Source organism: Lactuca saligna, chromosome 6 (genome assembly GCF_052625555.1).
Source record: "Lactuca saligna cultivar CGN05327 chromosome 6, ASM5262555v1, whole genome shotgun sequence".
Taxonomy (NCBI): domain Eukaryota; kingdom Viridiplantae; phylum Streptophyta; class Magnoliopsida; order Asterales; family Asteraceae; genus Lactuca; species Lactuca saligna.
This window is the reverse complement of record NC_136422.1, coordinates 4,353,856-4,369,745: the sequence shown is the minus strand read 5'-3', so window position 1 is coordinate 4,369,745 and position 15,890 is coordinate 4,353,856. Positions and strand designations below refer to the sequence as shown.

The 15,890-nt window shown below is 31.9% G+C and overlaps 1 protein-coding gene across 1 annotated transcript; it reads right to left on the bottom strand.

The window, feature by feature from the left end:
* Positions 1–13,078: 13,078 nt before the first annotated feature.
* Positions 13,079–14,779, bottom strand: LOC145000375 (MYB-like transcription factor ODO1). Its single transcript, XM_078959586.1, has 2 exons — positions 14,406–14,779; positions 13,079–13,773 (listed from the first exon to the last, which is right to left on the bottom strand). Exons 1-2 carry the CDS (start codon positions 14,666–14,668, stop codon positions 13,212–13,214), a joined length of 825 nt encoding a protein of 274 aa, XP_078815712.1. The 5' UTR covers positions 14,669–14,779; the 3' UTR covers positions 13,079–13,211.
* Between the last annotated feature and the right edge of the window lie 1,111 nt (positions 14,780–15,890).

The window sequence follows — 15,890 nt, the reverse complement described above, 5'->3', positions numbered from 1 at the left end:
TAAAAGGGGGGAATTGGGTTAAAATCAACCTAACTAGCAAAATTATAGGGAGTATTTGTGGAAGTTATTTCTCAAATTACCTAGTTACCCTTATTGATTTATTTAATTATTGATTTTCCTATTAATTTTTTTTTATTGGTCCACAATCATGCATACAATAATACAATACTTTGTTAAACTACCTGAACCTCTCTCTCTCTCTCTCTTTATATATATATATATATATATATATATATATATGTAACATCATAAATGGTCCTTATGCTTTTAAAACTTTTGATGTTTGGTCCTTGTTGGTTACTCTGTTAAGTTTTGTCTATGAATTGAAGGACATTTTTGTTATTTTACTACCACAAGGACCATTTATAATGTTTTTTTATTTCAAAAAATGAAAAAATTAAATATAATTATTTAATATATAAAGGGTCCCACTCTCTCTCTCTCTCTCTCTCTCTCTCCAAGGACATAAAAATCCCAACAACCTAAATCATCTTCTTCCTCAAAATTGGGTCTAATTCCCACATCAACATCCTCTATCCTCTCCTTCTGCCTGAAGATTTGACTCTAGTTCTTCATGTGGGTACATTAGGAAGTTTATCTTCTTCAGCCTAGCCCCACCTACCGGCCTCTCTAACCCCTCAAATGGTTCGTACCCACCTTCTTTAACCCTTGTTTCAGTTACTTAGAGCGATCGGTGTTGTCAGATATGTAAAGGGGTTTCATGAACATTAACACACTAGAATCCAATATCCACAAGGATGAAGAATTACCTGACGTGTTGGATGAAGACAGACTTGAATGAGACATGGAAGCTAACATGGAAGTTGGATTGGTAGCTAAGAACTGTCTGAACTGCTCAATAATCTGTGGATCCAAGGCTAATGGTGGTGTGAAATCTATTTTCCTCAACTGAAGGTGTAGCAGCAGCATACTATGGTGGTCTAAAAGATGAAAAATTAGGGATGTGACTGTCTAGAAGACTTGTTCTGCTATGAAGACTGAGACTTTGTTGGTGATCATGTTTGTTGTTGCTGTTGATTTCCTTTGCTTGTCAGCAAAGGACAATTTTCCTTCCAAGGGTTCTTCTTACAGAAAGCACACTCATTAAATGCAACTCTGGGACAATTTTGGTTTGAAGATTGGGATCGTTGTGGAACAACAAAGACAGCAGGAATGGATGTCTTGGGAACTTTGTCAGTGCCATACCCCAAAACCGGAATGGCGGAATCGTTCGTGGGCGGATGACGTCATGTATAGTATCACAACAATGTAAAGTAGTAAACAAGCAACAACATCATCCATTGCATTAATAATATAATTTCATACAATTGTGTTCTGTCAAGTTATATAGACACCAAAAAGTACATCAAAATAAAAGAGGAGTCTTGAACAAGCTCCATCTTCTCAAAAACCTAGCACCGGTACCTGTTTACTGGTGACCTGAGAATACAAGTTATTTTGAACGTGAGTATCAGCTTTAAAGCTGGTGAGATCATAATTATATTAGTGTCTGAGTTTGTATGAAAGCATTTGTAAGATGTTTGTAATGTATAAGTTTTGTAAAGTTTGTATTTGTTTGAACAATCCTAGAAAACCCTATGTTTCCTACTAAGAGTAGCCTTCTACCAAGGCATCTAGTAACTGTGTGTGTGTCTCTTGAAAGAGTGTGTAGTTTCCCAAATCCGACTATCATTAACCAAAAATATAGTTTTTACATTACCGTGCATCGTGTGAATGTTCACGAAGTGAATGTAATGGGAGAAATATTATAGTACTGTAGTATTGTATTCAGTAAACTACTTCTGTACTAACTACCTTAAACCAATTGTTATTTAAAGTATCGTGTAATCGGCCTGTACCCTGCTACTGACTCAATAGTAAAACAACGATGTAAGACGCCGTAAGAAATGACATTTGGCACCCGTAGACTTGCAAGTCCCACTGTAGCGAGCATCAAGGAGTAGGATAGTCAATCCAATATAGATCTATATGCAAAATCATACGCTCCCCAATTAAGGAGATTCTGGATACAAAAACGGTCATGGCAGGTAGTGCCATGCACATAACTGAATTAATGTATATGTAATGTATGTGTCAGTTGTATCGTGTGTTCTTTCTCTATCTAGCCTGTATAGTAATGTATTGTGTGTACTAGATGTATTGTGTGTTCTCTCTCTACCTAACATGTATAGTAATGTACCGACTCATGTATGAACTTACTCATTGTATGATTTATTGTTATAGTAATAGTATTAGTAACTTCCTAAACTACGACTATTGTAGCTTACTAGTAATATGACTTGTACTTATGAATATGAACGTATGCCCTTGCTATCCAAGGGTATTGAATTGACTGATAGAACTTTTATGCCTATATATGTATGCATAATATATAACTAATATTTAGACGACCTTCGGACGGATAACGTATGCCCTAAAGCCACATCCCAACGAGGAAAAGGAGATAAAGCGAGCTAGCCTTCCTTGGTCCTTTAAACACTACTTATATAACTATACATACATAGGCATGCATTTAACAATATTTAAAGTATAAAAGAAGTTTTGCAAAAGCATTTGATATGTAAAAGAGTTTCTAAGACAGTTTAGTAAACCAGTTTGAAAGTAAGCGATTCACTTGTTGATAGTTATTAATCACATGTGATTGAGATAATAAATATAGTAACTTTACTTGTATTCCCCCCCCCCCCCCCCATAAAATCATTTAAAAGCATTTAAAATGTAAATTAAGGGGTATGAACTCACCTGTAGTGAGTGGATAGGATTGAAGTGTTAGATATGATGCTAGGTGACAAGTGGAGACTTGTACACACACAACGAGCCTAGTTATCATAATATATATATATATATATATATATATAACTAATTAGCCACTTTATATGTAATAAATTAAGTTAAGACACTCTAGAACATGGGAACACTTTGTTTCAAGTGTTAATGATCACAAGGGTTGCAACCAAGTGTTGTAGGGCATGGCTAGTGAGTGTAGGGTTCAAGGAAAACTCCCTAATGGAGTTTACGGTTCTAAGGTCCTCAACAAATGAGTTTACGGTCGTAAACTCATGAATTTACAGCCAATAGCTCATATTTCCTTGACCATTTGATGTTTTGAGGCTTTACAAGACCCTTAGAAGCATTTCTACTTGATGGTTAAGTCTTTGGAAGAGATTAGGGCACTATTTCCCTGCCTTGGGGAGTTCACGGCCCTAAGACCATTTTCTTTTGGGTTTACTGCCATAAACCCTTAAGTATTATGGTATTTTGATGTTTGCTAGTCCTAAACATAACAAGGAATGAGTCTAGGGTAATTTCCAAGGCTTATGAAGGATTAAAGCACACTTTGGCACCTTTATTTGGGGTTTACGGTCCAAGAAGTTATTGGGTCGTAAACACCTTGCTCTTGGTGTTCTTGAGACGTTTTCTTGATGTTTGGAAAGGTAACAACTTTACAATACACTAGGGTCGAAGTACTTACTAGTTAGAAGCTTGAAAAGGTGCTAACGGCCCAAGAACACTAGTGTGTGTTCTTGGTGTTCTCGGTCTTTTGGAAATCTAAACAAAAAAACGAAAATGGATGGATGAAAAGATGTATAATCACTAGTTGTTATGATATAACAAAAAATCAATCCAAGAAGTACTTACGTTTTTGGGAAATCGGGTGAAAGACGGGATGATAGTTGAAAGAGTTTGGAGTTTGCTCTTAAGAATGCAAGTAAGAAGTGAGGTGTTTTGGGGAGTAAACTCATGCTTAAGGCATGAGTTTACGGTTTTTTGGAGGGATTTATGACCCAAACATAAAAGTTTGGCCGTGAATTTCTTAGCTACGTGGTATTTGCGATTTTGAAATTTCAAGACTCGAGACGGCACTTCCTTTCATCCGTTCGTTTAAAGAATAATTATTATAATAATCAAACGAACTTTAAATTTGCTAAAAAAAATGAACTTGACTTATAATTTGAAGTGATTGCCTTTAGGGTTTGACCGAAAGAAAATTTCGGGTTGTTACAGTCAGCATGGGACTTGATACGAGTTTCTTCAGCAATCAACTCGTGAACAACCAAATCAACAGTAGGAAGAGGTGTACGATGAAAGATTGATCCACATAGACCTTCAAAATATGAACGTAATGCCATCAAGAACTGAACTTCGGTCACATGGTTCGATAATCATGTGAGATGAATTTCGGTCGCATGGTTTGATAATCAGATTGGAAGATGACGTTTAGGAGTTATGATAGATTGATAGATTGCTTAGGAAATATCTAGAAACATAGTTGTCATCTATTTGCATTGTATGAACAAACTTTTTCCACTTGTTACCAATAAAAGTGATTTTTTAACGTTATATTTCCTTGCAATGGAATTTATGAAAATTGGTGATTATATTTCTATTATTAGCAATGTTAAAAGTAGATTAGATTCTTAATTATGTCGTTTGTGGAAATGTCATAATCAACCAAGTGGAAAGGAATTCTCATCACCCAAGTTTCGATTAGATAGAAACTTGGAGTCATACAATTTGAATTGTGTGATGTAGGAGAATCTTGATCTTTGAAAGATTATGACTAATTCGTTGATCATATGTTTATATGAGTCAAAGGGAAGGACTATTGGATCTCGTACATATTGATATGGACTCTTGGGATCCATGGACGATAACTCTATTCGTCATTGTTTATCGATGTTTCAGTAAACATGGTTGTGTTTATAAGATTAAACATAATTCTAACACTTTGAAAAGTTTCAAATATTAGCAGAATGAATAAGAAGAATCGATTAGGCAGAGAGATAAAAGTTTCTCCAATCTGAAAGGAAAGTAGAATACTTTAGTATCATATTTTGTGATCTCCCTAATGATTGTGGAACTATGTCACAATTGATCCTTAAAAAACATCTTAGTGCAATTTTTTTTGACTAAGAAGAGGAATCAGATATTGTTGAAATGGTTCGATCAAGAGATGAGTCCTACTTCTTATTCGGTTAAAACTTTAGAGTCATGCTCTAGTGACTATAAATCGTATCTTGAATCTTTTTTCGTACTAATTAGGTTTATAAAACCTCATGAAATTTTGAGTAATAATGTTTTCTTACTCTAGTACATTGGAATTGGAAGTTGTGATGTTTTGGTTAAAACAAAGGAAACGCTAAGACCAATTCTATCAGTTGTTTTCTTATTGAGAATCCATTCTAAATTTTGAATATTTGTTTAAGCTTGTTGAGGAATGCTCCTCAAAAGGAAAACTTATATGTCAAGAAGTGAGTGGGAGTCTTATTGATCTTGAAGAGTTTCAGGAGTTAATAAAGAATAAACCTTTTAGTTATCACTAGCACATGACCTGAGGTTGATAACCTATCGTGTTAAGTTGACACATTCTTATTTCTGTGCATCTTCCGGTCAAGTTGGCAATGCTTATGAGTTCTATAGTTCTTATTTTACTGCAAAAGGCAGAGCACGCTGGTAAGTGAAAGTACATTCATCAATATGGGTGAACTAATTAACAAAATGGAAGCATTGGTAGTCCCTTGTGCTGCTAGAAGGCAAGAAATTAAGAATGAGCAAAGTTCAGTCCATGAAAGGAAAACTAAATTTGACATTGTTTTTTTCCTCGACCTTATCTTATGATTGTAGGTTGGAAATGATAAGATTCACATAGATGGGAACACATACACCATAAAATTTAGGTGGCAATTTTTTTTCACACTAATTCATGAAAATGATTATAAGGAAACACTTTAGCTAGCAAATTTTAAAGATTTGATAAATATCATTTTGGTTAGTGGTTGTGTTAATTGCATTCTCAAATTCACAGTATGATTACGACATCCCTTTTTGTAGTTCAAATTCTGAGAAATGACAAGAAATAGTTTGAACATTCGGGAATTATAGCTATAAGTTCTAAATGTTTTAAACACACACATATTCTATCTAATGAATGGTGTATGAGCTTGAGAAGTTTGGCTGAAGACTTATCGAAACATTACGTATAAAAAATTTGGACTTCAGTAAGAAAGTAAAAAAGTATTGATTTCTAGAAGTCCAGTTGATTTTTGGATACATGTCTAAGCTAGTGGGAGCATAATTGTTATGCTAAGTGTTGTAAGTTGGCAATATTAGTTGTAGGAGAAAAAGATTTCAAAATTTTCAAATTGAAAAGTTTGGGAATTGTTTCGCTACAGAAAGATTTAGGGGAGAGGGTACTCATACTTCATTTCAAATCTAAAAGTTTATATTGAAGTTTTAATGGAACTTAGTTTTTGACATATATGAATGTCGTGTTGAAATGACTTAACATATGAAATTTGATATATGGAAATATTATAGCAAGAGACTGACCAGACATCATGTTTCTATGTAAGACATTATGTGTTGAGTCCTATATGCTTCGGATATATGCTCATTTAAATATGTTATAATATTGTTCTTATTTTTCCAAATGCCTTGTGTATTGAGAAGGAAAAAGGACTAGAACATGGTGTGACTAAAGTTGTTAAACAACTGTCAAGGATACTCTGAGGTTTACTGAAGATTGGTTGCTGTTGGATAGTTGGAAGTATAGTATTAATTTGGACGGACCATATTGAAATAATTCTGAATGGAGGTGACTCTTGCTTAGAATTGATGGTTGTATGGGAATATGGAAATGTTTCCATAGTGGAAGTTGATAATTAAATCTATGTGTAAGTTAGGAACTTTAATGGATGGAAGGTGTTCAATGAGTGTATCTTGAATTTGAGACTTTGTTACCATGGAATTGTTTTCAGAAATAAAGTTTGAATGGAACATTTTGTAACATCATTAGCGAAGTCTTTGTGACTTTGAAGCCTCGACATCACAAAAGCATATTGCATGTAAGGTTGAACTCTATCACATTTACTAGTAACAAATTATGAAATTAGCACCATTGGAATAATATCCGATCGATCTGTTCACGAAGGAAGGACCATAGAGAGACATAGTATGCATGTTTATAATAGGGCATGGATGATATTTAATTCAAGTGTTTAGTTGATTACTCGAAACATTATATAATGAATAAAGTCTAAATAATATGGTAATTAAATAATAAGGGTTTTATTTATATTCAATCGTTTGGAGGCCATAGTTAAATTAGGTTATCATTGTGTTCCACTTCGCATGTTTTACTTCCCGAATAATTTGATTATTCAAAAATCCACACTCGATCATACTTTTAGAAGTAATTAGCAAATTAAGACTGTCATGAATTGAATTGTAGATTGTCTAAGGGTTTAGACATAACAATAGTTTTGCTGCAATGTTCATGAGTATATGGAAATGGGGATTTGGAGTATTAGAAAACCCACGCTCAGAGAATTACTTCATGGATTATATCACGAGTAATTTTGAGATGATAATATCTTATATTCTTGAAACAGAGATATATGAGTTGTTTTTTACAAGTTAGTTGTACATTGATAATGCGTAAACTCATCAGTAACTTGATGTTATAAAACATAATGTTGTGTATGATTTGATGAGTGAATAGTGCAAGCATATAAGTTGAATTTTATCCGTTCCTTTTGCTCTAATGGGAAAAGTGATATCTATGGGCCCCTTGATAATTTGATGTCGACATCTAAAGCACTTGGCCAAGCCTATACTGAATTGATATGTTCAATTGCTAGTATGAATCGGTCGTCATAAATTACAAATCGGGAAACAAAACTTGGACAATGATATTGTTTATAATCCATGTCTCATGTGTATAAGATATCTTGTAGAATGGAGGAATATATGATCACTTATCTGAGGACACGTAACTGACTGGGCCAGAGTTCGACAACGGCTTTGAGAGCTACAATTTGCTAATCAAATTTTAAAGTTATACTAGAAACTATAATTATTATAATTATCCAAGTGGGAGATTATTAGATTAGGTGTCTAAGCCTATAACTATAATTGGTATATAAGTTAATTATTAGTAGCATATTCCTTTTGGGTGACCTTCAAAACTAGAAACTGGATAGAACAACTTTTGGAGAGAGCGTGGATTTATTATTTGATTAATAAATTACGATAAATGATTTATTAATGTATTATGAAAATAATATATTAATTAGAAATCATATTATTTAATTAATAGTTAGTAAAAAATTAATTGAGTTAATTAAAAGTGTAGGGGTTGTTTGGCAATTTATTGATAGTTGAGTAAATGGGCTCTAGAACCTCCCTAGAAGAGGTTGGACGAAAGCTTCTTGGAAGGCCCTAGAATTTTCATCCAAGGGCTCTTGGATGGGGATTCTTGGGCTGCTTGGTCCCTAAGCTAAGGGAATTAGGGTTTCGATCTAAAACCCTAGCTATGGCTCTAAGCCACCTCACCTATTTAAACGGCCTTACCCCTTCTTATTTTTTGCCACTTGATTCCTTAGAGGAATAGCTGAAATTCTTAGCTCTCCTTCTCTCTCCTCTCTCATCCTCTTGATTAGTTTTAGAGTGAACCATTAGAGGCATGACACTTGTGATGTTGGCTTTCAAAGTTCAAAGATGACTAGGAATTCATTGTTATTGCATGAGGGTAACCTCAAGGACTTAAGGTCCTTTTAATAGGTGCTTTGGGACAGTAGGGGCTGGTGATGAGGGTAACCTCAAGGACTTAAGGTCCTTCTAATAGGGTCTAAACTGTACACATTAGGGTTTAGAGTCTGCATGAGAATGAAAGTACCATGCACTTTTTTACGTTAAAAATTAAGTAACATGATATTCTTACCTTAAAAATAAAAGAAATATCTTATTGTTCATTTAAAAATCAAAGTAGAATGCTACTTTTGAAAAAAAAAAAAAAAAAGTAGCATGCTATTTTTGGCTTAAAAAAGAGAGTAACATGATATTTTTTTCCATAAAATGAAAGTAGCATGCTATTATTGGCTTAATAATGAAAGCACCATGCTCTTCTTCCTTAAAAATGAAAGTAGGATGCCATATTTGCCCTAAAAATGAGATTAACGTGGTAATTTGTCCCTAAAAATGAAAGTACGTGTTTTTGTTGGTTTAAAAAGAAAATTAGAATACCATTTTTGCTTTAAAATGAATGTAGCGTGTTAATTATGGATTAGAAACTAAAGTTTATATATATATATATATATATATATATATATATATATATATATATATATATATATATATGTAATACAGTTTTACAGAGTACAAGGTTTGATTTGAAATTCAAATATAAATGTAAGGATATTTAATGTAAATTGAAGAGTAACATTTCATTAATTTGTAGAAATGTCGTTCATGGGACAAATTTAATATAATATATTATTTTATGACACAAATTTAATATAATATATTAAAAATAACTAAGTTTAGTAAATGACATATATCATTCATTCACCTCATTTGTTGTATTTGGAATTTAATTCGTGCCTTTAGAAATTACCCTTTACACTATCCTTGTACCAACCTCATATATGTCACCTAGTAGGCTAGGAGCTGATCGATCTGATGTAAGCTCTCATAGGTACCATTTATATTGCTACAATTACACAAACATAATCCTAGCCCTGTAAGAAACACATAACAAACAAATCTTTCAACTTGGAAGAATGAGACTAAAAGGGTGTTTGGAAGGAATGAAATTACAATAAAGGAATTATTACTTTGGTTTTCTAAATTTTCACTTATAAAGATTTTTTTTATTTTAAAACCTATATCATTTAGTACTTTGGTTTTCTAATAAAAATTTGCCATGAAGAACTTAATGCATCTTCTTTCTTAAGGCTTCAACCACTATAATATTTAAGAAATACCTAATAACCTGCTACCCTGATAAGAATCAGTTGATTATGAACTTAAAAACCCACCAACAAAAGAAAAAAAATATTAATGTTTAGGGGTATAAGAGAATTGTGTACTTGAAGATATGAAGAATTGATGTTGATTAGAACTTGTATTTACAACTACACCCATCATTGATTCTTTTGTTCTTTTCTAAATAAATAGAGATCAATTAAGAGAATTTAAAAATTCATAGTAAAAGACTAAGAAGTCATATAAATTAAAATTTGGTATCAAAAGTTGAACATCTAGTTTCCTAGCCTATATTCACATTCTCTTGATCAAGAACATCTTTAGTCCCAACTGCTTCTGGGCTTGTGTTCCTCCATGAAATTTCTATACCTTAATTAGTACATACTTGTTTACAGAATTAATAGGAGATAATAATTTGCCCTTTGTACCTATTCTTACCATCAAGAACATCATTTTCAATTGGATCAGTACAATATTTATCATTACTTACTTTTGGGTCCGCTAAAAAATTTATATTTTAAGAACATGGTCAAACCAATTTAATGAAAATCAAGAAACACAACACTAAAAATCGAATTTATGTACACGTTCTCACCTCAACTTCAATTCTTCACCTTTAATCATGGGTATCTTTAATATGCCGTCCCAATCTACAACAAACAAAAATATTTATTTAAAAATAGGAAAGAAGAAGAAGAAGAAGAAGAAGGAACATAAGAATCATCAATATCGACATGGAAACTAAAACAAATACATACCTCGTTAACCATTTAGCTTGAAAAGAAGAATAAACATTACCAACAACATTTGATGGAAATAGAGAGTTCAGTTGAGATTGGGAGGCGGCGAGTTACAGAGATTTAGGGTGCAAATGGATTCAATTATACCAATTAAATCGAATCCAAAATAATCAATGCTGATTTCAGGGAAGGGAATAACTATCAAAATTGTGTTCCTAGCTAATATAATTCCTAATTTATAACCTTAGTAGTTGGAAAGTCTCCATCTCTAAAAATACAATTAAGCCTAGAACGGACGTATCAATTTTGAGCGGGAATTTAATGGAAGAATTTAGAAGAAGATGTCATGTGGCAAAGTAGAGGCTTAGAAAATGGTCATGTGACATGTAAAAGATTCTTTTATTAGAAGAGAAGATATTGTATAACATTATAGCTCCAACAAACCCGGTTCAATTTAGGTGCTTACAAAATATATAGCACTAGTTTATAATCCGTGAAAACCACGGTTATATAATTAATAAAAATTTTAAAATAAAAACTAAAAATTATTAATCATTTCTTTTAAATGAATTATTAATTAAAATTTTTTTTTAGTTATATAAATTCTAATAATTGATTTAAATAAATATGTGAAATTATATCACTTTATAATTTGTAGTAAGTTTATTTTAATTTTTATTCTAATGTTATTAATTTAATATAATTAGAATGGGAAATTTAAAATTTGAAATGAAAAATCAATAAGTTTACAAACTTCATGTATTAATTAAGAGATATAATATGATGATTTATGGGAAAAGAAGAATAAAATATGCATTAATTTGGAGGATTAATAAGATTACACATGTCAAGAAACATATTAAAAAGAGAATAAAACTATTCTTTTATTAGATATGGAGATTACTTGATTAAAAAGGGCTTACCGCTTAGGTTTCACACTATAAGATTCTATATAAAGATGCATAACTTTTTACTCCTTGTATGGTTTTACGAGATGCCATGTCCAATGTGTATAATATTAATCTTCCTCCAAAAAGCATTCTCGTGGAGTTTGTGCTCTTCGACATGATAAATATCAGATCTGATGTTGCAACATCAAACAACAAGATTAATCAGGCGGATTGTTGGCTGCTTGGTTGAAAAATACTGATATGAAACTAATACTGTTTCAACGTTGACATGCAAACATATTTATACTAAACTTTAATAAGACTTGTTGTCTCTAAACATATTTATACTTGGAGGCTGTCATAATCCAACCAGAAGTTTTTAAAAAAATTTTCCAGATCATCTTTATTCGTAAGCTTTGATCACCGTAATTCACAGATCAGCTTTCTTAATTTGATTATTATTTTAGAAACTGAGATTTTAAAAAAAAATTTACATGTCTCCTGGTTTCACTCTTAGGATATATACTTTATAAAAAATGACAACATTCTTTTTGATAAATCGGACTCAGCATTTAGCAATATAAATCTAAAACTTATGCAGAAGATCTTAAGATGGACAACAAAGAAGAAAAAACTAATATTTCGAAAGAAAATAATGTAATATTGTTTGTCAACAAAAGAAAACATATATATATATATATATATATATATATATATATATATATATATATATATATATATATATATATATATATATAGGATTAGGTTAATGTGAGACGGCCTAATTTTGTGAGACCGTGAGACGTATTTTTTTATTTTATTTTTATTTTTTTTAGTTAATTCAAGTTCCGAAAATAATATTTAAAAAAAGAATTTTTTGATTTTTTCATTTATTTTGCATTTTAAAATTATTTTTAGAATATGTACAGTGTAATATTCTATTTATAATGTTTCACGTATTTTAAAAAAAAAAAGATTTTTTTTATTTTTTTTAGTTAATTAAAATTCCGAAAATATATTTAAAAACAGAATTTTTAGATTTTTCCATTTATTTTGCATTTTAAAAATATTTTTTAGAATATACCAGTGTAATATTCTATTTAGAATATTTCACGTATTTTTCAAAAAAAAAAACGAGATTTTTTATTATATTTTTTTAGTTAATTCAAGTTCCGAAAATAATATTTAAAATTTTTTTTTTTGGATTTTTCCATTTATTTTGCATTTTAAAATTATTTTTAGATTTGATCTCACGGTCTCACAAAATTAAAATGGTCTCAAATGAACTTGAACGTATATATATATATATATATATATATATATATATATATATATATATATATATATATATATATATATATATATATATATATATATATATATATATATATATATATATATATATATATATATTGTAATATTGTTTGTCAACAAAAGAAGACATATACAATAACTTTCCATATTCACAAAGACCTTTCTATGTTCTGGAATTTGACATTTGTTCCTACTTTAACCATATTTTCTAAGTAGCTACACCTTTTGTTGTTTGATAACGTTACCTAATTGATGGGGAGAAATCTCTTTTAAGGCTTGAGTTTTCTTCTACCATCATATACATGGTGCTTAGTAACACTAAAAACATAAAATCCACTAATTCCCAACATGTGTAATATTACTAATATACATTAATTAATACTTGTTTCTCTTTCAGACTCGTAGATGAATCGTCTCATTCCACCATGGTAAAAAATCGGGCCAAGAACATCACAATCTTATTCCTTTGAACTAAATAACTTCATTTTTGTTGTTTCTTTCCTGTCTCGAGTCTGTCTAAGATGTTCATCTCAACTTCATTGAAGCAGTCCAGCTCAAAATCATGAACTCCAAAATCTTGACAATCAAATAGCCACGTCGCACAATCATCCCACGAACTAAAGTTATTGAAGTTTTGTGCAGTGTTTGGTAACTCCCAAGTCGTTGTATCAACTAGTGGAGGCTCATCATCACCTAGAAGGTAGCTTAACAACTTTTCATCTTCACAAAGGCTATCAAACAACTTATGTGGTTCATCACTCAAAGTTGAACAATTTTCAGGTGGTGAGGAGCTTGAGTTCTCCTCCGAGTTTCCTGTAGCATTGATGCTTTCGAGCAGTGGTGAAAGGCTGTTATTTTCAGATTCTGAGGAGTGTTCTCCTGGACAAGATGAGGTCTTTGTGTCGGGAGATTCTTTTTCAAGTGGTTCATGAGTGACAGGATCAATTCCTCTTTTTATGAGTTTTTTCTTGATATGAGTGTTCCAGTGATTCTTAATCTCGTTATCTGTTCGTCCTGGTAATCTTGCTGCGATTTTAGACCACCTAACAAAAAATCAAATAATAAAGAAATTTAATTAGTGAACACTGTATGAGTGTATGATACAGAAAAATTAAAATGAATTTGTTCCAATTTCATTTCATTTTTTTTTTGTTTGCTGAGATTTTATTTTCATAACATGAAAGATCATCTAGCCGACCTACAAAGTAAGATGAAGTTCGCTTCAAAATTCAATGAAGAAACCGAAAGGAACGTCTTATGTATTAGTTTTGTGGAAATAAACGTTAAAGGTTATGTGAATTATGACTTCTACATAATTGCTCATTTATTTAAATAGATTGAAACTTAGAGCAATGGAATTAGGCACTAAAATATACCTCGTCGTAGCTTTACTATGAAACATGTCGGCCATAAACCATATTTATTTGATTGGTATGACTAATTATATTTTGATATTTAATTTATTTGATCTCTTTTGTTTTTAATAAGATACTTTTGTCTTTATAAAATTCGTATATAGACAGAACGGGTGGTCTTAAACAACCAAAAACGAATTTATTTAAAACATAAGATACGATAATCAAATTTTAAAAAGATTTGAGAATGGAGTACGTAATTTTAAAAAAAGATTGAGAATTTCTTTTTGTTGGAGTGAGTGAGTCCAACGACGACCTACCGATTTCCGAGACGAGCATGGAGATCAATAACCAGTTGTTCTTCAGACTCAGTGAGTAGGCCACGCTTCAAGTCAGGACGAAGGTAGTTGGTCCACCGGAGACGACAGCTCTTCCCACACCGGCGGAGGCCTGCGAGCTTAGGGACAGCACGCCAACAACATTGGCCGCTGGTTAGTATAAAGTTGATGAGTTTATTATCTTCCTCCGCCGTCCACGGCCCTTTCTTCACCCCTAGTTTATCACAGCACGGCTGTCTTCCCATCGTTAAGCACCACCAATCACCAGCGGAAAAATAAAATACTTGACAATCTTAATGCTATTATATCCCGATGCTTATAATGTAGAATAACCCTTCAAAACAAACTTATCCAGGTTTACGCCACCACCAACCTATATATATATAGTCGCTGGAGACATATAGAGAGAGAAGCTAGAGGGCCCACCATTGATCCATGAAAGATACTGGTGAACTGCCACTTGGGTTGGGTGGTGCGTGATGAGGTGAAAAGGAATGATGGGTGACAAGAGACATAAAAGGCCACATAAGAGTCCTCAAAATATATATTTTAAAATTATCAGTTTACACCCATGACTTTAATAAACTGATAATTTCTAGCATGCCTATTTTAAACGAATATGATACAACAACCAAGATATGTGACCAGAAAGAGTCCGTTGAACTGCAGTAGACTTATATGTGACATTATTTTTGAATGGCGGATACTCAAAGTTAATTTGTGTAATTCGAATTTGTATCAACTCCATCCTAAAATCTCTCATACTATACCTAGATATCATCATTATGTAGTCTTAATAATGTTTGACTTATAATATGGAGTGTATTATACAAGGAGATCATCACTAAGCCATCTTCATCATGTTTGAGTTATAAATATAGATATAACTGATTCGAACCAACTAGTGAGATACTCGAAACCGACTCAAAAAATACTCGATATTGACTCAGTTGAAGTCAATTCGAGCTCAAACTCGAGCTCAAGCTATTAGAGTACATTATCGACCCAAGCTCAAATATTAGAATACTTGGCTTGTGAAACTCAGGAGCTTAATCGAGCAAGGTTATAAAATTATACTTACACATTTACCCTTTGTTATATATATATATATATATATATATATATATATATATATATATATATATATATATATATATATATATATATAAGAGACCAACATATAACCAAGTACTACTTAAAGAACTATAGAACCATATAAAAATAACTGTGTTCATTTTTGAAATAAGATAGTTGGTTTAGAGATAAGCAACTTCACGACACGGCCATGTCTTCGTTGCCCCACGTCACCGTAACAGTTCAAAACCCCATGTCGTAAGTTTTAGACCATATTTAAAGGCTCTAACTCAACCTTTGTCTCTTAGATGCGCTAGAGTAGAAACCCTAGCCTGCTATCCGTCCTTCTTTATGTTTGTGTGTTTGTGATGTGATCCTTAAAGAATAAGCAAA

What these genes read in the sequence shown, in the direction of transcription:
- LOC145000375 (XM_078959586.1), bottom strand. Translation starts at nt 14,668, where the DNA reads ATGGGAAGACAGCCGTGCTGTGATAAACTAGGGGTGAAGAAAGGGCCG. An exon ending in CATGCTCGTCTCGGAAATCG is followed by an intron (nt 13,774 to 14,405) that starts GTAGGTCGTCGT and finishes ATTTTTTGTTAG; the next exon opens with GTGGTCTAAAATCGCAGCAA.